General features: G+C 40.5%; 1 protein-coding gene across 1 annotated transcript in view; it reads left to right on the forward strand.

Moving 5' to 3' along the window:
* kcnab1a (potassium voltage-gated channel subfamily A regulatory beta subunit 1a) overlaps nucleotides 1–24,781 on the forward strand; it is a 246,468-nt gene that overhangs the window by 187,602 nt on the left and 34,085 nt on the right. Inside the window, exons 6-8 of the mRNA XM_087993598.1 lie at nucleotides 2,959–3,003; nucleotides 12,032–12,075; nucleotides 14,147–14,233. Coding sequence (XP_087849724.1) covers nucleotides 2,959–3,003; nucleotides 12,032–12,075; nucleotides 14,147–14,233 — 176 coding nt within the window. The remainder of the gene's footprint in view (nucleotides 1–2,958; nucleotides 3,004–12,031; nucleotides 12,076–14,146; nucleotides 14,234–24,781) is intronic.

Here is a 24,781-nt window from a genome sequence, read left to right on the forward strand (position 1 = left end):
ATTAGAAATGAACACTTTTGGGGCATTGGGACTTCTGAAACATCCCAGTGCGCATCCTCCGATCTCTGACTGTCTGGAGACTGCAATGTCTGGGCCAATATTCTATAGTTTGCATTTTGCTAGCTTTTTGATAAAGCTTCTGTAATGGAGGTTCATTCATAGTTCATGAGGATAGTTATGTAAGTGTTTGTAAAAATGTGTTTTTAAGCAGATGGCCTGAGTAGGTGGCACAGCACTCAATATTTTAGTGCACCACACCATGGAGAACTTGGATTCGAGCTGATAACCTTCTATATGCCAATATCTTCTATCTTGTCAGTGCCCCGAGGGGAAGGCACACAGCAGACACTGAGTGGGTGTAAGACACTCAGTTTTCAAAAGGAACAAATAAAATTTAAAACTTCCAAAAGAAAGGTTGAAGGGGAAAAACATTTGTGACAAATGAGCAGGATAGATAAAGCATTTGTTTCCATCAATACAAAACATAGTTTTGGTCTGAGTGCAGTGAAAAATGGAATTCTGCAGCATTTTTCTTGGTTCACTGAGGTTGACACCCCAGTCAGTACAATTGAGGCAATGCACTCATTTTATTCATCTGAACCTGAAGTTGCAAATAATACATCATGATTTAAATACCATATGTACTCATGTATAGGTCGAATTTTGAAGATTTCTTTTCAGCTCAAATTAAGGGGTCTGCTAAGGGGATGGAATTCTAGCTTGGTATGAGTCAAAGAATGAACAGTCAAGAGTCAGAACTCCATATGAAATAATAAACAACAAAAGGAAAAATAATTATGGCCGTTATTGAATATTTATCCTCAAAGTAACTGTCTCCATCCTGCCTGCTATAATAGAATCGCTCAGCAGCCCCCTGTATCCGCAGGGATTAGTTCCAAGACCTACCACGGAAGCATATCTAAAGCTGTTCCGTGTATAAGCTGTATAATTTATACCATGTTGAATTTTTAGAACTAGCTTGAAATGTAAGGTAATCCTAGGAATTGCCTTGATAGTTGTAGCAGATATTATTCGGCAGAAAGACTTGCAATTGAATCAGTCATATGATGGCATGCTGTTCTCAAATCTCTTGTACTTTTTGTATTGTTTGTGTTTTTTGGATATTAGCAAAGTTAAACAAAATAAAATAGCCCCAGCTTGTACGAAGTGCTAAAACAATTATAATACTTGCATACAATATAGGTCAATATTTACAGTGGTGAAGAAAACAGTTTGAACTCAAATCCTGATTGTCATTTGCGTTTCATCTTCGAGTAGTAAGTATGTTTTTAAGTACTGGTGAGAGAAAGACAATCACAAACAAGTCAATAGCCATATGGTCATTTAAATGGGAAATTTACCCTCCAGGTAGCCCCCGGTCCCTGGTTTTGGAACATTCCCTGTAATATATTTGGGTCGCAGTAACTGAAACCGTGGAAACCAACTCCGCGGATTACAGTATTTCAGAAAACCTTGGAGTGGAGCATGATGGCTGTCAGACTGGAAGACCTGGAAAGGAGCGATACGGCCAGCAGACTGGAAAGCCAGTGCGGAACGCAACAGGCAGGCACACTGACTCATACCTGTTGATCTGTAACAATGAAGAACTAGGGTCGACTTATACACGAGATATATGGAAAATACAATATTTTTTGTCTAATACATGAGATCGACGTATGCATGAGTATATACGGTATTCACACAGCTGTGCCTTGGTATTTACATGGTCTGATGTGTCTTCTTACCATTATTTACAATCATTAGTTCTCATTTTATATATGAAAAGTAACAACTGGAGGTTGAAATTTGGCTCTCTTTAATGTATAGGCTGCTTTGGCTGCCCTTTTCAGAAGAGAGTACAGTCATTGAGATTTCAAATAATCGTTTCAGTTCAGTAATCAGATTACAATGGCTAGATTGTGAGAAATGAGTAAGAAGTGACAAAATTGTCTGGAAAGCGTGTCATTCAGCTGAAAAAGTCCTTCATGTGGAGCAAAGAGAAAAACTTTGTAGTCATGGTGACCAGTCTTCCCCTTCACCCCATACTATTGGCTGCTCAATTACAACTTTGAGAACTTACTTGCAACAAAGCAGACAGTCCAATATTGAATTTTTTCAAGGAGCAGGTTTCCATGGCAACATGTATGGCAAGGACTGTGTACAGATATAAAAGTTAACATTTATGACAACGAGACTGAGAGTAAATGATGATGCAAACACAGGGGCTGGGCAAAAGGACAGCCAGGTAGAAGACATTTTTGCTTACCATGAAGTACAGTACCTTCTGAACTGATGGCTACTGCCCAGCAGGACAAGGGCAGCAGATATATGGGAACACCATCACCTCCAAGCTCCCTTCCAAGCTATTCACCATCTGACGTGGAAATATATCACTGTTCCTTCACTGTCACTGGGTCAAAACCTTGGAATTCCCTCCCTAATGGTATTGTGGGTCAATCCACAGCACATGAACTGCAGCAGTTAAAGAAGGCGACTCATCAACTTCTTAAGGGCAACTAGGTACAGGCAATTAATGCTGGCCAAGATGGGGAAAGAGAATGTGAGGGACAGGAGGGAGATATGGAGGAAAAAGAGAGAGAGGAAGGGGAGAGGAAAACAGGAGGAGTGGAGGAAGGGAAGGGGTAGTCAGGGAGAAGAGAATCAAGGAAGGATGGGCATTGAGGAAAGGGAGAAGAGGAGGAAATAGAGGAGAGGAAAGGGGAGGAGCGTTGTCACGCTTGGCTGGGGTGGACTCCCTGTATCAAGCTGTGTAAGTCAGATTTCAAAATATCACTCATAGCCTGTAAATGAGTTTGATCAATACCCATTGTTCCTGATAAGGTATCGATGGCAGATCCAAATTGATAGCAATCCATGTAAGTGGAGAAAAAAGCAACCTAAATTTTGGGTTCCTTTTGTTATGCACATTAATGAAATATTCTTGTGTTTCTCTTTCAGACGATCAAGCTTGGTGATAACAACGAAGCTATACTGGGGAGGAAAGTGAGTTCCCATTAAAATTGTATTAAAGTAGATCTATGAGTAATAGGTAATGAAACAAAGAGAAAGCAATTTTGATTTAATTAATTTTGTTCTATCTAACTGATTTTATTAGAGTGAGCAGCAACTGTTAACTATTTAACTAATTGACTCCCTTCAGCAAATCAATTTAGTGAATGACTGAGTCATGTTAAAAAGAAGTTTCCTCATTCAATCACAATCTATATTGACATTTCTGCAATCTGTAGATGTCAGATCTCCATGTAATCACACAAGGATTTTTTTTCTCACTTTCTTTAATAACCTTTTATAAATAAAGTCAGCAATTTCAAACACTCAAATGGTATCTACGCCTTATCATTGTAGCTCCCCCTCATCCTTCCAAAGATTCAAATGCTTATTCTAATGCTTCTATAACATGCTCCCTGTCAAATACAGGATTGAGAGCTGGGCAGTTGTACTGGGTTTCCTGCATCTTTTTAATAACTAAAGTTAACCTTGATGGTTAAACTACTCTTCCTGTTTTTCATTCATCTTTCTTTTAAGCAAAGGAGTGTGGATGCAATCCTGAATCTGTGTGAAGAGTGTGTTACTGGAAAAGCATAACAGGTCAGGCAGCAACCGAGGAGCAGAATGATCAACGTTTCACGCATAAGTCCTTCATCAGGAATGAGGCTTGTGGCTCTGGGCTGAGAGATAAATGGAGCGGAGGGTGTTTAGGGGAATGCAGTTCGGAAAGTGATAGGTGAATGAAGGTGAGGGATAAGGTGATACGTCAGAGGGGGTAAGTGATGGACAGATCTGGAGGGCAGTGCCATTGGAGGCTTGGGACTGTGATAAGGCGGGGGGAGGGGAAATGAGGAAGCTGTTGAAATCCACATTTATCCCATGTTGTTGCAGGGTCCCAAGGCGGAATATGAGGCATTCTTCCTCCAGGCATCAGGTGACAACAATTTGGTAGTGGAGGAGGCCCAGGATCTGCATGTCCTTGACGGAGTGGGAGGGGGAGTTGAAGTGTTCAGCCACGGGGCGGTGGGGTTGGTGGGTGCGGGTCTCCCAGAGATGTTTGTTGATGGTTATGCATGTTACTTTGTCATCAGGTATCTCCTGCGCTGACATCTTTTTGGAGGGATTATGCATGGAGCATTCTATTCCTGCACTGTGTTACAGATGGGTGGAAGGGATCCCTCTTGTGTCCCCATTTATATAGCCAATTCCATGGCAAAAATCACCACTGGATGTACATCAGATTAATGCTCCATAATCATTAATCTTTTCAAAACGGCTAAGCAGCTCATTCCTCATTCCTTTGGAGGAGGGGGTTGCTTATCTTTTTCCATACCCAGCTTCATCTGATCATTAATGCTGTTCCAACCATATAATTTCCTAATTCATTTGGGGCACTAAATGCTCCAATCTGGGGGAAATCTGAGGCATGGATAATGGAGTTGCCTGTGAAGCTCACACCTTGCCCTTGCCTCAGACACCCCTGATGCCCTCTCCAACCTGTTACAGGAAATTTAGAAATTTTCCATGCTAAATCCCTCAGACAGTAGTCCTTGACCAGTCATCTTCAGGAGCAGAAATTGCTTGCATCTGATTGGTTCGCAGCTTCTGGTGAGTCAAGGTACCAGTGCAATGGCCTACAAGAGGCCAAGAGACTCCCCCCCCCCCCCCCCCCCCATTCTTTAAAGAAAAGGGATCTTCTGGGGCTGAGGTTTGGGGTGCGGTAAATAGAACAATGACTGCCTCATTAAAACACTTTAACTTTGTGCACGGAAATGGAAAAATCATTAGCTATGACCTCACCCATGTGCAGAGGAAGTGTTTAGAATTATGGCTTTTTTTAATGCAGAAATGTGTGTCAGTTATTTTGAAAAATGTTTTGTTGCTAACTTATGCCTGTTGTCCTGTGCCAGCTTAAGTAATGTGATATCTAGAAAATTGATGTTTTGCTTAGTATTGTGGTTTTATGTTTAATTGAGGACATAGTTTTTTTTTCTCTCATTCTGCTTTTAATTTCTATAGCAACACAGCTACAGAAGGTTTTCATACTACATGGCTACATCACCTACTAAATTAGTAAGAATTTCAAAGGAATAAACCAAAATATAATCCTCAAGAAGAGTCCTCAACAATAAAATTAAATTATGCAGCGTACCTTCAAGAGGCTCCCAACCCCACACTCCATCTCAATTCTCAGTCTTTCAATCATCAGGAGTAGTGCCCCTTTGTGCAGGTAGCACCTAGCCATATCCATAGCCCACACTGTTCCAAGTCTGAAACCCCCCATTGTCCCTGATTTGACAGAGCTCTTAGACAAAGCACTCTAACTACCCACTTCAAGGAGATACATCCTATAAATGGTCCATGCACCCTCCTTCCCTGTTACTGGTCTTTGGCCAGATTCTCTGCGGTGTGCAGAGCTCACAAGCAGTTAAGCTGAAGAGGATCCAGTGCTGCAATGGCCTAGGGATGACATGACAAAGATGAAAATAAAGTGTATGTGGAAGTTTCATGGGCTCTTTGACCTTGATCACAAACCACCTCCCCGCTGTCAACTCTACTCCCCCAAGAAAACCACAAACTCTCATGGTATCTTAATTTACTGGATGAACGAAATTGAAAAAAAGATTGATCAGTTTGAAATTGCTGAAGGGGCAAAAAAATCAGCTTGAAATTCTAAAAAGGTGTAATGATGGGAAGAAATTGAAAGAGAAGGATTGCTTCATCATTTAGAAGTCATTTACAAAGATTTAGTTTAATTCTAAGAATGGGAGTCTGATTATATTGTATTATATTAATATATTTATTATGCTTTAAAAAGCTGATGGTAGATATCAGTGTAGAAAGTAAAAGAGACTCTGAAACAAAAGATGACGATAAGCAGATTGCTGCTTAAGTGAGGGAGGGAGTTAAAAAAAAAGCTATATTCTTCTTAAAGCTTGTTGTTCAATGTTGCCATTCAGGTAGAACATCTTTCAAGCAACTAGAATCTTGAGGAGAATCAGATCCCCAAAATAATCCCAGCTCACAAACATTTTCTGAGTCTAACAGAAGAGGAAAAACCCTATTTCCCTTCCCTCCCCCCCCCCCCCCACTTTGGTATGAATTCTGCAACAGGCCTGCCTAGATTGTTTATCACCAGTGTGAACACAGGATCCGTGTTAGTCAAACATGGCTCCTTAGTTAACCCCTATTTCTTTCACCCTTTTTTAGTGAATGACCTCTGCAGTTCTAGTTTTTAAGTGGCAAGGCAAAAGCGGTGTTCTAAATTAGTTCTGTTGTTTGAAACGTTTTAGTGGGCAATTTTATGAATTAGTTATTTTCTTAAATTACCAAAATTTATTTTGTTGTCTTTGCTTTATTTTGCTTAGCAATTTTTTTTATCCTGTTTTCATACCTTACTTTATTTGGAATGTATGTTTAATATTGCAAACCAAACCTGATCTCAGGTTGCTGCTAGGTTTCTTGTTGAATGAATAGAGGGAAGGCTAAAAGGATTATTTTTACTCAATAGAAACAGAAAGTGTTGGAAATGCTGAGCATGTCTATTGGCATCTGCACAGAGACAGACAAAGGTCACTGACCCTTCATCACAAGTAATGAAGATTGTGTATTTGAGGCATTGACTTTTGTGTTTCGCTGCTGCCTGGCCTATGAATTATTTCTTTGATTTTCTGTGTATATTTCAGCTTTCCGCGATGTGCAGAACTTTGCTGTCCTAGCTCCATGCTGGGCACTGATAAGTTTTAATTGAAATTAGAAATATTTTATCCCTCAATGAAAAGTGTAATCTACTTGATGAATTAGTTGGGGATAATCTATTAGAACATTTTGTCATTTTTACACCAGTAAAACCAGGAGTTATACGCCAATGTGAATTCAGCATGTTTTCATTTGTACGTGGGACGAGTGTTTGCACTGCTTATGAGGTTCAAGTCGGCTGGATATTGTTGTCTGGACATTACAAAGGGCCAATTTCAAAGAAGCAGAGCTGGTTGCAGAATGAACAACTATGTTATGTGCAATTGTCTGACAAAACTGTGTTGGTAAAGTATAACGTACTGAAACCAGAGCTTCTGATGGACTTTATAAATAGAGGCTTGAAGTATCAAAGCAAATACTGAACCTATATAAATCAGTGATTATGATTTTCAATCCTGGGCACTAGGAGATTGTGAAAGCTTTGTAGAGGGTTCAGAAGAACGACGTTATACCTGCTATAAGGATGAAGGATTACAGGGAAGCTGAGGTTGTTCTACTTAGAGGCAAGAAATCTGCGGGGATTTGAAGGAGTTGTAAAACATTATGAAGGGTTTAGATAGCATTGGAAACAATTTCTATTTATATTAATCAGAAGGCCCAAGTTTAACTTCATTTAAATTGATTGGCAGCAGAGCCAGAGGCAACATGAGGGAAGATTTTTTTATGCCAAATGTATTTGGATTCTGGATTGCACTTTCTCCATGGTAGGTGTTGAATACATATTCAAATTAATGTTCAAAAGAAATGGATAAATACTTCAAAACTCAAAAATGTAAAGATCAAGTGGAGGGGGGCAGTGGTGGGACCAGCTGATTTCCTCTTCAAAAGAACTATTGCAGACTGAAGGATTGAACAACCTCCTTCTGTACTGCACTATTTTATTCGGATAGGACTGAAAGGGTATTGCAAAAATATTCAACAAAAGTTGATGAGGGTTAAACTTGTACACTTAATGGTAAGGTGCTGGGCAGTATTGCTCAAGAAAGAGAGCTTGGAGTGCAGTTCCTTGAAAGCAGAGTCACAGGTAGACAGGGTGATGAAGGAGGCATTTGGTATGCTTGCCTTTATTGGTCAGTGCATTGAGTATAGGAATCGGGAGGTCATGTTGCAGCTATACAGCGCATTAGTTAGGTCACTTTTGGAATACTGTATGCTTATGGAAGGATGTTGTGGAATTTGAAAAGATTCAGAAAAGATTTACAAGGATGTTGATAGGGTTGGAGGGTTTGAGCTATTGGGAGAGGTTGAATAGGCTGGGGTTGTTTTCCTGGAGCTTTGGAGGCTGAAGGGTGGCCTTATAGAAGTTTATAAAACAATGAGGGGTATGCATAGGGTAAATACACGAGATCTTTTCCCTCAGGGTAGCGGAGTCTAAAACTGAAGGGTATAGGTTTAAGTGAGTGGAAAAGATTTAAATGGGATGTAGGGGGCAACCTTTTCACGTTGAGGGCGGTGCTTGTTTGGAATGAACTGCCAGAGAACATGGTGGAGGCTACAATTACAACATTTAAAAGGCATCTGGATGGGTATATGAATAGGCGGGATTTTGAGGGAGATGGGCCAAATGCTAGATTCATTTAGGATATGTAGTCTGCATGGACGAGTTGGATTGATGGGTCTGTTTCCGTGCTGTACATCCCTATCACTCTAAAAAGGTGAGGTTGCCAGGGCATGGACAGATAGGATAAGCGGTCCAGAAACAGGAGAAGGATTGGGGCTCATGAGTTGTCTTCCTGCCTCTGATTAAAAGTATTCATGAAGATTCCAGATGTAAGAAGCTGAAAGCATCTTTGCAAAGAAGGAGTTTTCCTGGTGGAATGAGCAAGTCAGGAAAGAGTGCCATTAAGACCATAAAGATTATTCATGTGGGTAATTGGATAAAAGGATGGTTTGATAGTAAAAGATGAATTAATTTATAATTCTGTTGGGACCAGCCCAAGAATGCCATGTTGCTGTAGAGGTAGACTTCTCAGGGTGATGTTTTAAAAAATGTTAGGGTTTATTTGTGTGTTTTCTCACAGAATGTCAGTTGGAGACTGGAAGCATTTTTGAGACAAACAGAGGGAGAAGTCTGCCAGTTCTGTAGACTACTATGCAAGAAGGTAGTGAAAAGACCGTGTTTGAGTTTGGGGTGACCTGCTTAAAGAGACTGAGAAGACTGTCTAGCTGAATGTTAATGGAAAGATACTAATTAATCCCATACCTCTGAAATAGCAGGAATATTGAGAAAAATCCTTAGAACTTCCCACAGGGGAAATGAAAGAAACTTGCAGAAACTGAAAAGTATGGAGAAAATTTAGGGAAATTAAAACAAAACAGGAAGTGTCTTTAAAAGTTTTTTGGACTTAAATAATTCCGGTTTACCAAATGGTAGCTCAGTGGTTAGCACTGCTGCCTCACAGCGCCAGGGTCTCAGGTTCGAATCCAGCCTCAGGCGATTGTCTGTGTGGCATTTGCATTCTCCCCATGTCTGGGTACTCTGGTTTCCTCCCACATTCCAAAGATGTGCGGGTCAGGTGAATTGGTTATGCTAAATTGTCCATAGTTGTTAGGTGCATTAGTCAGAGGGGGGTGGGTGACTCTTCGGAGGGTCAGTGTGGACTTGTTGGGCCGAAGGGCCTGTTTCCACACTGTAGGGAATCTAATCTAAATCTAAATCTAATCTAAATATAGCACTAAATTAGAAGTACTTGGTATATTTAAACCTTGCACAGTAAAATATCTTATTTGCAACATGAAACCTTGTGGCATAATTTCTTCCAGTTAATAACTGGGAATTTTAATATATTTTTAAAAAAATAATGGTTTCCATTGAAATACTAACAGTACTACCTCTAATTCCCTAACTAGTAATGGAGAGACTAGAGATACTATGAATTCACAGCAATTGGAGAAAGAGAGTTCATTTACTGCCAAGGATAGAAATTTACATGGAGATCGTGCCTTTATGGGGTGAAAACAGTGTCTCTTTGAAGATAAGAGATTGACAGCTGTGGTATTTTGGAAGTAATGATCTGCTTGATCTACTAGCTATGAATTAACTCAAATCAACATTCTTGTAACATCTTTCAAATTAAAAATCTCAATTATATAACCTTATAAGCATTTACAATTAGTAATATTAAGTCTTTTAATAAAATTCAAGTGGTGCCAGAGGAGACGTATCCCCAAAGGTTCAACATGAATATAAATGCAGTGGGAATTACATTTAAAAGATTGTGTGAAATTTAAATTTCCTCCACAAACATTTCTTCAGAGAAAAAGGAAAAGCTTCCAATTACAATAAAAAGATCGTAGCACTATGTCAACAGTGAAGAAAGACATAAGACATAAAGGCATAAATACATTAACGTTGACATATGATACCTCCTTTAAAACAAACCCTTCTCATGTTCTCAATTATGTTCTCACTCGGATGGAGCTCCGCGGACAACTGTCATCACATAATATGTCTTCAAAGTTTGGATATAGAGTGCCAAGGAGACATCGTGTCCCAAGGAACATCACAAGTGAGCCTGTCCTTTTCCACCTGATTAAGCATTGATGAGTACAATACCATTCAAGAATGGTGATGAGACTGAGAGCCCAATTGTCTGCCCCTTCCTGGAGACTGCTTGCAGTATCATTACTGACATCAGATAGATCTACATACCAAGACTCTGAATTGATATTTTCATACTCTGTATGACTCAAAGAAATGAGACTCCTGGATTCTTTTTGGATTTATTATTGATAGCTCTCCATGACTCTTGTTTTACTGGCTCTCTACTACTTTTGGGAGCATGCCAGTCTCTTTAAGAGTCAAATTCTTTGCCACCATTTACAAGACAAATTAAGGCAGAGGTGGAATAGGGTGGAGTCTCCCAGTATGGATGTTGCTCAGTCCCAAGCTTCTACAGAGTCCAGTGCAACAGGACTGAATGAATAAAGAAACTCAATTCAGCCTGTTCCAAGGTAGATATCAGTTCCATTAATAGGGTCAAGCAAGCAGCCCAGATTTCAAAAGAATCCTGCAAGTTTGTTTTGATTCCAAGATGTTTTCTGGATCAGGAAGCTGACAGGTGCATAATCAAAATAAGGGATGGTGAAAAGAGCCTGGCCAAACCATCGCCATCTCCGTTTGGGTAGTGACATGCGATTTTGACCTTGGGGCAAGCAGGGCCCACAATGTGCCAGAGATCACGCTTGCACCCATTTGCCCTGTGCCATCATTTTTCTTTCATTAGCAGCTCAAACATTTCAGCAGGCTCAGTTTTTCAGGGTACCAATACACATGCTCTCGTATAATCAGGAGGATCCTGTAGCAAGGTAGTGTAGCCCCATATGTTCATCTCAACAATTAGGAAAGCCAAGTATGTTTTCTTGTATGGCAAGAATTTGAAAAAATTGTGGAACTGTTTTTGCATCTTTAACACTGCTCTGTTACCTTCCGAAGCAGAAGAAAATACTTCCTGTGAGGAGGTACATAATCACACAATGTAACATGGCTAGTTCACATAATTAAGCTATGGTTCATTGAAAGTTGGCAGTGTTTTTGCAAATGTCTTCACTATTCATGATGTTGGTTCAAACCTTTTTTCAGACTGCATGATGCTCTTCATTTCCCTCTTTACAGCAGGAGAGGATGAGCTGGGAAATCTGGCCAGCATTAATGATAGCCTGTGATCATAAACAGAAAATGCTGAAAATAAACAGCAGCCAATCTGTGATCAGTTGGCAGGAGATCCAAGTTGAATGGCAGAGTTGGTCACTGCCATTTCCCTTTTGTATGGTGCTCCATCTGGAGTCTTTTAGAAACTAAACTCCCTTGTTTGAGGGAGTTCATCTCTGGTCCTGAGTTTAGGAGCAAGGTAGTGCACTGTTTCATTTACCAAGTTTAGAAGTGCATAATCAACAATCTAAATTCTTATGTTTGTATTGCCTTGTGTTGCAGTTGAATGGAAATTAAGTTCAAAACCAAGCAATAATATGTAAATGATTAATATCAGTTCCTGCACCTTTCCTTCTATAATGGACTCGTGTTACTGAATTTACAAACAGAAACAGCCAAAAACAATAAAAAAGAACTTGTGCATTCTGAACAGCTGTTTAGCAAATGTAATTTCTTGCCAGTCAATAACTTTCCTTTCTAAGGAGGTCCCTCCAGGGTGTGATAAACTTCATCAAAAGCTTCAGCCACTAGAAGTGTCAGTTTATTTCTTATCTATTCTCTGTGTCCTGTGGGAAGTATAATATATTAATGTGTCTTTGATGTCATTCACAGGGCTGAGACTGAAAGAGGCCTTTCTCGAAAACACATTATTGAAGGTATGCATCACAGTATGTGATAAAACGTTCACTAAATGCATCCTTATCTTTGAGAATTTGGCTCTGAGCCCTGTGAGGCTGTTTATTCCCCATTAATTTGGATCAGGAGTTCTACTTAGCTGTCAGGTTGAAATTATACAGCTTACTGAAAAACAGGTAAAATAATATAACAAGAATTTCAAGTGATAATGATCAGTATCATTATGTGATGGTTTTGTATCTGTATCATGGTTCCTCACATGCATGGACAGCTGGATGAGTTGTGGTCCTGACAGCTCTTTCTGTAGTGTGGGCTGGTATATTCTGATTGTTTTCTTTGCAAAATACTTGTAAAGGAGAAGTATATATATTTTACTTTTTCATTGATTGTGAAACCCAAGTGGATTCAGCAGAGTGGTTCAATCAGTATTGTCTGTAATTGAGGTAAAAACAATGACTGCAGATGCTGGAAACCAGATTCTGGATTAGTGGTGCTGAAAGAGCACAGCAGTTCAGGCAGCATCCAAGGTGCAGCGAAATCGCATTTCGGGCAAAAGCCCTTCATCAGGAACCAATGTCTGTAAGTGAGTCAACAAGAATCATATTTATGACGACAAACAACAATACCATTTTCATTTCCCTTCTCTCTCTAAAAGAAGCATCCTAACACAAGAGGATGTTCAATCGTTTTCAGAAATCTAGCTGCAAACTGTGAGAATAGTCTTGCCAGTAGCAATTTGGGCTAGATTACAGACAATTCAAACACTGTGGCTGAAACATAACTGACCGCATGTTATGTAATGAGTAGCTCTAGACCTTAATAATTGAACAAAATGATCAATTTGCTGCTCATGGAAAACTACCTCAAATAAATAAGCCAATGGGAAAATTAAAGGTAAAATTAAGCAAACTTCATCCCCCAGTTGCAGCTTTTTACTTTGTCCTTTTAATAGTTGACAGATACTTTATTGCATCTTAATCTAACTTACATCCTCTATTATTTCCCCAAAATGAAGTCTGAGTATTTAAATGAGACCTGTGAGGTCAAGAATGGCTGTTTACATAATTTGAAAATTCCATTCCTACCCCAGGCTTCATAAGGTTCCAATGCCTCTAAAAAGCAACGGCAATTTTCAAAGAGAGGGTTGGAGACGGAGAGTTGGAAAACAATGTTCCTCCAGTTGACTGGCTTGTTGATTAGGTACATTGAAGAGCTCATTAACAAGTATCAGAGGAGCAGTTTGAAATTTTAAAATTGGGTGGCTCCAGGAAAATGCAATAGTTATTTTTGCTGTTTCCAATCTACGACATCATCATTCATTTTGAGACATCTTAAAGCTGCTACCAGTTGTTTCCTTGTACGTTGAGTAGAGAGTGATGTGTGGGTAGGTTGGCCTCTCTCACCCATTCTAGCACAACACTGACAGGAGCTGTCATGCATCATAGTGATACTTTTGCACCTGTATGATAGAGATGAGCTGTATGACTTCTCCATGATGTAACTGGCCACTCTATCTGACAGTGGAAGACAAACTATGAGTGCTCAATCTGTTCAGCTCATATGCATGCTGCTGAATTCAGTCATAAGCCTATTACCAGGATGAGTTTTGCCACAACTTTCAGATCTTATTGGCCCAGCTGAAATTTTTAAACACGATTTCCTCACCACTCCTCTACTGCTACCTCTGTAGCTACATCCATTCAGCCTCTTTCTGTGTCACTGGGTAGAGTTTTTCTACCTGATGTCAGAAACAATATATCTTGCTTCTTAGCATTGCCTCGCCAATGTCTCAAAAGGGGCATTAGGTCTCGTATGGTCACCTGCCTGTACTGTTGCCTGTACCATGTGTACTATCCTGTGTGGATCTCTCAGTAAATGGTAAATCCAATCATGACTGTCCTTTACCTTTTCAAAAGGACCTGTAGGTTTTACTGATAGCAGTAGTATTTTTGTATCATTATAAAGTGTGACTCTATTGAGCAACGTGAAACATGTTGAATAATGACTGACGTGGATTCTTGGTGGTGAATGAACAGTTAATCACAATAGTTTGTTTTATTTGCTGGTTGAATGTTTTTTCTTATATTTTAGGTTTAAAGGCCTCTCTGCAAAGAATGCAGCTTGAGTATGTTGATGTTGTGTTTGCCAATCGACCAGACACCAACACCCCAATGGAAGGTCAGTGACACTTTAGTTTGTTAAGCAAGTTCGGTTGACACAATCTGCTGCACCAGTTCCTGTATGTTGACCTTGTGACGATGATGTCACTTTAAAAACGTTATTTTGCCCTGAGCTTTTTTGAACAGAGGTCATAAAGGCAGAGGTGACAAAGTAGCTACTGGAGACGGCCTAAGTAAACAACTTAGGAGGCCTTTAGTATTTTTTTAAAAGGTTGGAACAATGGAAGCAGCCTAAATGGGAGTGGCCAATTCTCATAGACCAAGCTTTCTAGTTTTTTAGGCTGTAGCAGTCAGAAGCTGTTTGGGGTCCCAGAAGAATTGGAGCTTCAGTAAATGATTCCTCTCTGCTACTTTCCCTGAAAGCTCTCTTAATGTTGTTTCCTCCTGGATTGGAGAACTGCATGTAAGAATTTATCTTTTTGCCAAGAGGTGTGTTTATGGAACAGTTAATTAGTAATTGATGCTGTTTCTATTATTCAGCTAAGTTTTCTAATAGTTGTTATTCTAAATTCCTCTTTCTTTTGATTGTATTTTAACTCCAGTATTTAAATAAATTGTGTTTTGCTTAACATCAAGTAGTTTGACCAGTCGCATCACATCTGGATCGTGCACTTCACATCTACCTTTAAAATAAGAAAAAGTTAGGGTCTAGGCTACCTTCTTAAACTACTTTGACAGGGTCTAGTCTAGTCCAGAACACACACATGATCACTGTCCATAAACAGTCAAAGCCATTTTTTAACATCAGAGTTATCTGCTTTGTATTAAAATGTGCCATCAAGAGCAGGAATACTGCAACTTGCACAAACAATATTTATATAATATTAACAGCTTTTGCTGCTGTGACCTCAATTAAAGTTCTGAATGAGGATGGCGTAAGGATATTTTATTTGACATATAAAGTGGAAAATTGAAGTTTGGACTAGTGTTGTAACTCAAAGCAAAAGTGGAACTCTGTGGTTACTCATACATTGGTCACATAACACTTCTGTAGAAGCTGATGCTGTTAGGTTGAAAAAAAAACAATCCAGCAACATCTTTTCAATTGGTTTGAAGCATTTGTCACAGAACTGAGATGAGAATGGAACTCAGACCTTCAAAATTTTGCTAGCAAGCCAGATCTTTCCGTCTTACTCTCTCTCCCTCTCTCTCTCTGAATGGAAAAGAAATAACATTGCAAAGAAAGATGTCTAACTCAAGCCGAACCCTATGTTCAACTGACTAGCTATCAAAGTGAGGATCGTCACTGTCAATAACAACATGATATTGGCCCTCACTCCAAAAGGAAGTCACCTCATTTTCTCCTTTTAAGTTTAAGTTTGCATATTAGTAACTACTAATCATTTTTTCTACATGTTAAAGGATAAGTTGTTGTAATAAATAAGTTTTTATTTTTTTCTTTATTAAAGAAAACTGGCGTGAGTATCTTTTATTTTAATTGGTGATAACAATGAGGTAAATGAACCATCCTACTGATTAAATTGGTCATATTTCACATTTAAGATGACTCACTGAATAGTTGTGCTTGATTTCTAGTGTATCCCTCCCTTCAGGGAATGGTAAAACCTCTAACATCCTGGTACAAATCAACTTTCTCTTATCCATTTAATTATCTTTTACTAAAAATGTGCCACTGAACTTCTAGGTATTCATTACATTAATAACGTGCCCAAATTAATTGGTTTATTTTTTATTGTCATTTGTTATTAGTCAGGCTGTCATAATAAACAAATTAAGCCTGCAGTGTGCTGGGATAATACAGCAACCCCATTACATTTCTTTAGTGCTCCTTAACTCTGCGTTCCTGACAGCAGGGCTTGAAAATGTCACAGAGCAGCTGAAGGGCAGTGTCCTGGGGGAGGGTGATCACTGTGGTTGTGATTCAGATTGGTACCAACAACATAGATAGAGAAGGGTTAGTGGTCCTACAGTGAGAATTTAGGTAAAACAAATTAGCAAACAAGACCACAAAAGTAGTAATCTCCGGATTACTCCCAATGGCACACATACTAGTACAGAAATAAGATGATATGACAGATGAATGCATGGTTGGAAAGATAGTGCTTGAGGGAGGGCATTAGATACCTGGGGCACTGGGACTGGCCCTGGGAGGTGGCGCCTGACCAAGCCAGATGGGCTGAACCTGAATAGAGCCAGGACTGAGTTCCTTGCAGGATGCTAAACTAGGGAAGGGTTTAAGATAATTCAGTTCAGATGTGGAACCAGGAGAGAATGTCAATGAGGAATACTAGGGAGCTCAAAATACTGGGAGAGTCAGTTAGCAGTAGGATAGAGAATACTAAGCAAAGAGGCAGTATTGGAATAAGGGAGAAATTAAAATATTTTAAATCAGGGTTACAGAGCACCTATTTGAATGCATCAACTGTAATAAATAACATTGATAAGTTGCAGGTGCAGATATCTATATGGAGTCTTGTAGCTATTACAGAGTCTTGGCCCTAGGAAGTACAGGACGGGGTGTTAAATATTCCTGAGTACATGGTGTTCAGGAAAGGTCAGGAAGGAGGCACGATAGTAGTATTGATTAAGGAGAGCCATGCAACACCGGAGTAACAAACTGCCCTTGAGGGTTGAAGGGGAGAATTGGTTTGCCTACAGCTAAGGAAGAAAAACAGTGCCATGACATTACTCATTGTAGTACATCAGCCACCAGTGGAAACGTAGAGGGACAAATCTGCAAGGTGACTACAGTGCCAGGTAAGTAGGGTGCCAGTGGGATACAAGCTAAAGTGCCAGATGAGTAAGGGATGTGGTGCCAACTGAGTTAGATGTCAAAAGGGAAGGAGGTAGAGTGCCACTCATAGGTTGGGGGAAATTAAAAATGGAACAGTGTCAGGTAAGTAGTGCAGTATGTAGGGTAGTACAGGGAGTGTGAGGGGAACCAGATCCTGTGATCAAATCTGGGGCATTCAGATGTTCTATGTCAGCAGTGAGGGGAATGTGTGATTGGGTCAGGTCAGGTCCAGTGTGGGGTTGGATTAGGTCAGGTCCAGTGTGGGGTTATGTCAGGTTAGGTCTGATGTGGGGTTATGTCAGGTCAGGTCTGGTGTGGGGTTAGGTCGGTTAGGTCTGATGTGGGGTTATGTCAGGTTAGGTCCAAAGCTGGATTGGGTCAGGTCAGGTCCAGTGTATTTAGAGTGTGGATGTGGGGTGTACTGGTCTGGTTTGGGGGTGTAAAAGAAACAAGGGATGCTAATTGGACAGTTTTGTAAAAGGTTGCTGTATACTTATTGCAAGTACACTATAAAGTTCTGATCATATATTCACAAGTGTGTATGTGTGTGCGCGCGCAGGAGGAACCATGCAATGTTTTACTCATGTACCACTAAATGCAATAATGCAGCCCTTATTCCTGTTACATAGCTTTCTACTTGAACAGTTTCTTGTGTGGAATTTAAAATGTTTCATAGAAACATTAAAAATTAAGAAAATAAATGTTAGGATATTATTACTGTGACGCACATGGATATCATCCAGAGAATTTATAGCACGTTCTGTTTTTAATCATATTGCAGAAGACAAGTTTACTGACAGATTATCATCTAACATTTCTTGGCAAGATTGCTAAAGGCCCATCACAATATCCAGTATGTACTTCCATGATTTTCTGATTGTTTAAGTTAGGCTCAGTGATGCTGTTCAATAAGAAGCCTGTCCTCTGTCTCCCAATGGAAGTGTCATTGAACAGCCAGAAATTGTAAGATGATTATCCTCAGCACGACTGTGACAGATGTTTCTCAAGACCTTCGGGTCAGAGGAGATATTTGTGACTGGGGAAAGTTAAAACATTATGATTTGTTCAGGAATATTTCACATGCAATCTTTAGTTGGCACAATGTGCAGGCAAAGAAAAGTACCCTGCATCATTTTGAAGCAACAGAAAGACGGCACTGCTGAAGTCCCTCGGGAATTTGCCAGTTTAGGACTTCTGGAGACTCAGACTGACTAAGCAAAGCTTCCCCTCCCTGGCAATGACTGTAGAATAGCCGTCCTCAGCTGTTCCTCCTTCACTAGGCCAGTCCTGGCACCTTGGAGATGACAATGTTGGTGACCAAGCACACCAGCTCCAAGCAGATGCCACTTTGTTCTGCAAAATACATTCAAAACACAATGATCCTTTTAAGAACCACTCATAACATATCTGAAAAAAACTGCAGCATCAGGTGGAATAAGCCATATGGGACTCAATTGACACATAGTTCCAATAGATGTGAGCTAGCTGCAGTGATCACTTATAGACTATACACTCATTGATTGAAAGGCAAGCATCCCTGTCTCTTCCCAAAAGAAGATGCAGTTTTGTTTTGCTTTTGCTGAATAGAAGTGGATGTTTTAAAACCCATTGGAAGGCTTGCCAACATGTAATGGTCCCACTTTGAACAATGAGAAGATTGTGGTGTGCTGCAAGGATCTGTTTTGGGGCCACTGCTGTTTGTCATTTTTAGAAATGATCTGGATGTGGGCATAGAAGGATGGGTTAGTAAATTTGTGGATGACACTAAGGTAGGCAAGCAAAAGTGAGGACTGCGAATGCTGGAAACCAGAGTTTAGATCAGAGTGGTGCTGGAAAAGCACAGCAGGTCAGGCAGCATCCGAGGAGCAGGAAAATCGACGTTTCGAGCAAAAGCCCTTCATCAGGTCTTTTGCCCAAAACGTTGATTTTTCTGCTCCTCAGATGCTGCCTGACCTGCTGTGCTTTTCCAGCAACACTCAGATCTAAACTAAGGCAGAGTTGTGGATCTTGCCGAAGGATGTTGTGGGTTACAGAGGGACATAGATAAGCTGCAGAGCTGGGCGGAGAAGTGGCAAATGGAGTTTAATGTGGAAAAGTGTGAGGTAGTTCACTTTGGAAGAAATAACTGGAATGCAGAGTACTGGGCTAATGGTAAAGTTCTTGGCAGTGCAGATGAACAAAGAGGTCTCGTTGTCCGGGTGCATAAATCCCTGTAAGTTGCCACCCATGTTGATAGGGTTATCAAGAAAGTATATGGTGTGTTCGCATTTGTTGGTAGGGGCATTGAGGTCATGCTTCAGCTGTACAAGACACTGATAAGGCCGCACCTGGAGTATTGTGTGCAGTTCTGGTCACCGTATTGTGGGAAGGGTGTGGAAGCTTTGGAAAGGGTTCAGAGGAGATTAACTAGGATGTTGCCTGGTATGAGGAAAGGCTGAGGAAACTGAAGCTGTTTTTGTTGGAGAGAAGAAGGTTAAGAGGTGACTTAATCGAGATGTATAAGATAATCAGAGGGTTGGATAGAGTGGACAGTGAGAGCCTTTTTTCTCAGATGGTGGAGGTTAACATAAGGGGACAAAGCTTTAAATTGAGGGGTGATAGATTTGGGACAGATATCAGGGGTAGTTTCTTTACTCCGAGATTAATAGGGATGCGGAACGGCCTGTCTGCAACAATAGTAGACTCACCAATGTTAAGGGCATTTAAATGGGTATAGGACATACATATGGATAATAATGGAATGGTGTAGGCTAGATGAGCATCAGGTTAATTTCACAGGTCAACACAACATCGAGGGCTGAAGGGCCTGTGTACTGCACTGTAAGATTCTATGTTCTAAGATGTCAGGCTACACTGGGAGTGAGGGAAACACTAATACTCCCTTTGATAGGGTTCTTAGATGGAGTGATGCCCTTGCTGCTACAGCTGCCTTTCAAAGACCTCATAATCTGACATCCATCACTCGCATTAACTTGGGTATGACCTGGTGGTGTTAGTGCATGGATAGTCTGGAACTTGGATGAGGAATGGCTGAGGGGAGGAAACAGGCCCATTAGCAGCCTTGTAGGTAAAAACAAGGGCTGCAGATGCTGGAAACCAAATTTTGGATTAGTGGTGCTGGAAGAGCACAGCAGTTCAGGCAGCATCCGAGGAGCAGCCTTGTCATGATCTCCCAGCTCCGGGTTGGGCAGACATCAGCTGAGGGCTGCACATAGAACATGCACATGCACAAATGTACCTAGAAGCCTATTGCAGCCAACTGACATCATGGACCACATCAGCACATGTACCAAGGCCATTTTTGCATTGTGGTTAATCACTCTGTATTAGTAGCGAACTAACGTTGTGAAATCTCAATGGTCATATAACCCCACAAAATAGTTGCAGACTATTAGCTTTTGACATTTACCTGATCATTGCTTTTCATGGTTGCTTCAATTCAACTGAACCTTTGTAATGATTTGCTCTAATGGACTAAGCCCTTGACTTTGGTTTGCTAGTTTTACACATCATTGAAATGCCTTCATTGTTTTTTGTGCACAATTGTTATGTGGAAGTTGTAAGTTTCTAAAGAAAAAGACAGATGCCCAAGGTTCCCATGCAAAGCTCTACAAATGCTAATGGATAATTTTCTAACTTCCAGCTTCTGTCTGGTTCTTTCAGCTTGCAGCTCTAATGAAAACTTGACTGTAAAGCATACAAGATTTGTCCATCTGTTATTGAGTAGATCACATGCATACAGCCAGTCTTCTGATGTGCACTCCTGGTGAACAAGACTCACAAATTTGCCAAAGTGCAAAATATACTAAAGTGTCAATTGTGAGAAATGCAATTTCAAAAGTGGCAAGTAAACCAAAGCAGCAAATTGTGACACACCTGTGGTGTAATGTTTTCATTCTAATAAAAACAGTTAATCAGCTGTAAATATTTTTGAACCTTCAAGAATGTGGCTGTTTAGCATCCATGTGGAGAAGGAGTTGCTGAACTGCAAGGACACAGACCAGGGAGCATTCAGATCGAGATGATGGTCCGAAGAGAAAACCCAGTAAAATACTGGTAATATTTATAAATGGACATACTGGTCATACCGGAGCTCCACTTTCAAGTGTACAAGATGAGTTGGACCAGTATGTCTGGGTCTCCTGCATGCTTTGGGGAAGGCTCTGAGAACTAGGAGCAATCTCAGACTAAGTTTGGCAGAAAGCAGAGAATGGGGATAAAAGGGTCTTTCTCAGGATGGCAGCCGGTGACAAGTGATGTTCCGCAGGCTCAGTGTTGGGACCACAGCCTTTAATTTTATAGATCACCAATCTAGATGAAGGGACTGAATGTATTCTGGCTATGCTTGCAGACGATCCAAAGATAGGTAGAGGGACAGGTAGTATGAGGATGTGGGGAGACTGCACAAAGATTTGGACAGGTTAGGAGAGTGGGTAAAAAAGTGGCAGATGGAGTACAACGTGGGAAAGTGTGAGGAAGAGTAGAGGCATGGACTATTTTCTAAATGGGGAGAAAATTCAGAAGTCTGAATTGCAAAGAGACTCAGGAGTTCTAGTCCAGGATTCTCTCAAACTTGCAGGTTGAGTCAGTAGTTAGGAAGACAAATGCGATGATGGCATTTGTTTTGAGATGACTTGAATATGAAAGTAGAGATGTATTTCTGAGGCTGTGGTCAGACTACATGTGGAGTATTATGTGCAGTTTTGGGCCTCATATCTCAGGAAGGATGTATTTGCCCTGAAGCATGTTCAGAAGAGATTCATGAGAATGGTCCCAGGAATGAAAAGCTTAACATATGAGAAACATTCGAAGTCTGTAGGTTTATACTCAGTGGAGTTTACAAGGATGAATGGCCTGGACAGTGTAGATGTTGGGAAGACGTTTCCATTGGTAGGACAGACAAGGATCCGAGGGCATAGCCTTAGAGTAAAGGGAAGAACTTTTAGAATGGAGATCGGGAGAAACTTCTTCAGCCAGAGAGTGGTGAATCTATGGAATTCATTGCTACAGAAAGCTGTGGAGGCCAGGCCATTGAGTATGTTTAAGACTGAGATAGATAGGTTCTTGAGTATCAAGGTGATCAAGGATTACGGGGAGAAAGCAGTAGAATGGGGTTGAGAAATTTATCAGCCATGATTGAATGGTGGAGTGGACTCAATGGGCTGAATGGCCTAATTTCTGCTCCTGTCTCTTATGGCCTTTGTCCTAGAAATAGGATTCTTGGGAGGGGAGGTGGTGGTGGTTTTGGGTGTGGGGGGGAGTTGGTGGGGACAGATTTGTTAAGAGCCCACCTCCCAACAAGTGCCAGTGAATTAGCAACTGCCAACTCTCACAACCAGCAGTGCCATAGGGAAGGTGGGTGACAGGATTGCAGAACTATTCTGGGTTCTAAAGAAGAGACATATTAGACTTAAAACTTTAACTGTTTCTCTCCAACAGATTCTGCCAGACATGTTGATTTTCTCCTGTGTTTTCTATATTTGTTTTATCTTTAATTGCGCTATTTTCCAGGACTGCCTTTGTTAGAAATTACTCTTGGCAACGTAGAAAACATAGCATTCCTCTTTAAGGGCAAAAACCCTGTGAAAATTCAAATAATACAACATAGAACATAGAAAAGTACAGCACAGAACAGGCCCTTAGGCCCACGATGTTGTACCGAGACTTAATCTTAATGTAAAATATAGTAACTTAACCTACGCACCCCTCAACTCACTGCTATCCATGTGCATGTCCAGCAGTCACTTAAATGTCCCAAATGACTTCGCTTCCACCATCTCAACTGGCAACGCATTCCATGCATTCACAACTCTCTGCGTAAAGAACCTACCTCTGATGTCTCCTCTATACCTTCCTCCTAATATCTTCAAACTATAACTTCTCGTACCAGTCAATATTCCAAGTGTGGTCTCACCAGGGACTTGTAGAGCTGCAGCAAAACCTTGCAGCTCTTAAACTTGATACCCCTGTTAATGAAAGCCAAAACACCATATGCTTTCTTAACAACCCTATCCACTTGGGTGGCTACTTTGAGGGATCTATGTACTTGCACACCCAGATCTCTCTGTTTCTCCACACTGCCAAGAATCCTGTCTTTAATCCTATATTCAGCATTCGAGTTCAAACTTCCAAAATGCATCACTTCACGTTTATCCAGGTTGAATTCCATCTGCTATTTCTCAGCCCAGCTCAGCATCCTATCTATGTCGCGCTGCAGCCTGCAATAGCCCTCTATACTATCGATGACACCTCCAACCTTTGTATCATCTGCAAATTTACTAACCCCCCCTCAACCTCCTCATCCAAGTCATTTAGAAAAACTTCAAAGAGCAGAGGCCCAAGAACAGAGCTCTGCGGGACCCCACTCAACACTGTCCTCCAGTCAGGATAAAGTTGTAAATGTATTATTTTCATATATTTCTCCTCTGCCCCATGAGTATGTTTGTGAGTTCCTAGCTGTTCAGTTGTGCTCCTTTCTCTGTTTCATACCCAATGTGAGCTGTAGAGATCCAGATCCACTTAAGTTTTTATCCTCAGTTATCCTTAGAAGATTTTATCTTTGCTCATAAGAGAAGATGAGGGTTGGGGAGCAGATAAGTAATCATTAGGAGATTATGAATACTTGCTGCGTTGAAGACATTATCAAAATAAAATTAATGCAGTTTAGAATTTGCTACTCATAAAAATAACAGAAAGCAAATCATGAAAACTGCTATGTACACAGGGAAGTGTTTATTTATTTACGTGATTGCAGTGGTCTGTAGCATACTTAGGCACTAAATTGTACTGTAATTTTCACCCATGAATAAACCATGTGAGAATGGTTTCAAAGTACAAACTGTACTTTTAAATTCCCCAAGCAAAGTCACTTTTGCTCCAAAAAATAACAAATTGAGTGACCTTCATAAACTCAGAGCACACAAATGAAAATATCCACAAGTCATTTCTTCTCATCCTATTGGGTTAAGCAGTGCAAACTGTGACCTTTCGAACCATAATGCAAATAACCAATGCACCCATTATTTCTAGGGCTACTTTCTGGGGATTTGTCAGCCTTCAATCACATCAATTTGTTCAACACCATTTCTCTACTAATACAGATTTGCTTCAGTTTCTCTCTCTCACTAAACCCTGTGTTTGCCAATATTTCTGGTACATTATTCATGTCCTTCTTTGTGAAGACAGAGGCGAAGTGTAAATTTAGTTTGTCAACTGTTTCATGTTTCCCTGTTATAAATTTGACTAATTCTGACTATAAGAGATCTACATTAGTTTTCACCACTCTTTCAGTTCCGGTCACCTGACTACAGGAAAGATGTGATACCACTAGAGGGACTTACAATGGTGATTTACCCAAGATCTTGCCTGGGATGCAGCAATTGAGCTTAAGGAGAAATAAGATAGGCTTGGATTGTTTTCTCTAGAGCAGAGAAGGCTGAGGGGGGCCATGATTGATGTGTGTAAGATCATGAAAGTTATAAAGCTGTTATAAAGCCAAACTGAGACATACACGAGAATTCCTAGAAGCATGGCATTCCAACCGGAACTCTATCAACAAACACATTGACCTGGACCCCATTTACCACCCCCTGAGAAAAAGAACAGTAAATGATATCACCAAAGGAAATTATGTCACCACATGAAATGACATCACCAACCCAAAGAAACCCAAACATATAAATAGCAAGCAGGAATCATCAGCAGTGCTTCATCCGGAGGCTCACTGAAGATGTTACCTAGTACGGTGATGGAATGTCTGAAAATGAACCTTCCAGCTCAGCTCAATGAGCA

This window comes from Chiloscyllium plagiosum, unplaced genomic scaffold (genome assembly GCF_037043375.1).
Source record: "Chiloscyllium plagiosum isolate Xiang-an unplaced genomic scaffold, Cpla_swu_hap1 HiC_scaffold_13, whole genome shotgun sequence".
In the NCBI taxonomy this organism is placed as follows: Eukaryota; Metazoa; Chordata; class Chondrichthyes; order Orectolobiformes; family Hemiscylliidae; genus Chiloscyllium; species Chiloscyllium plagiosum.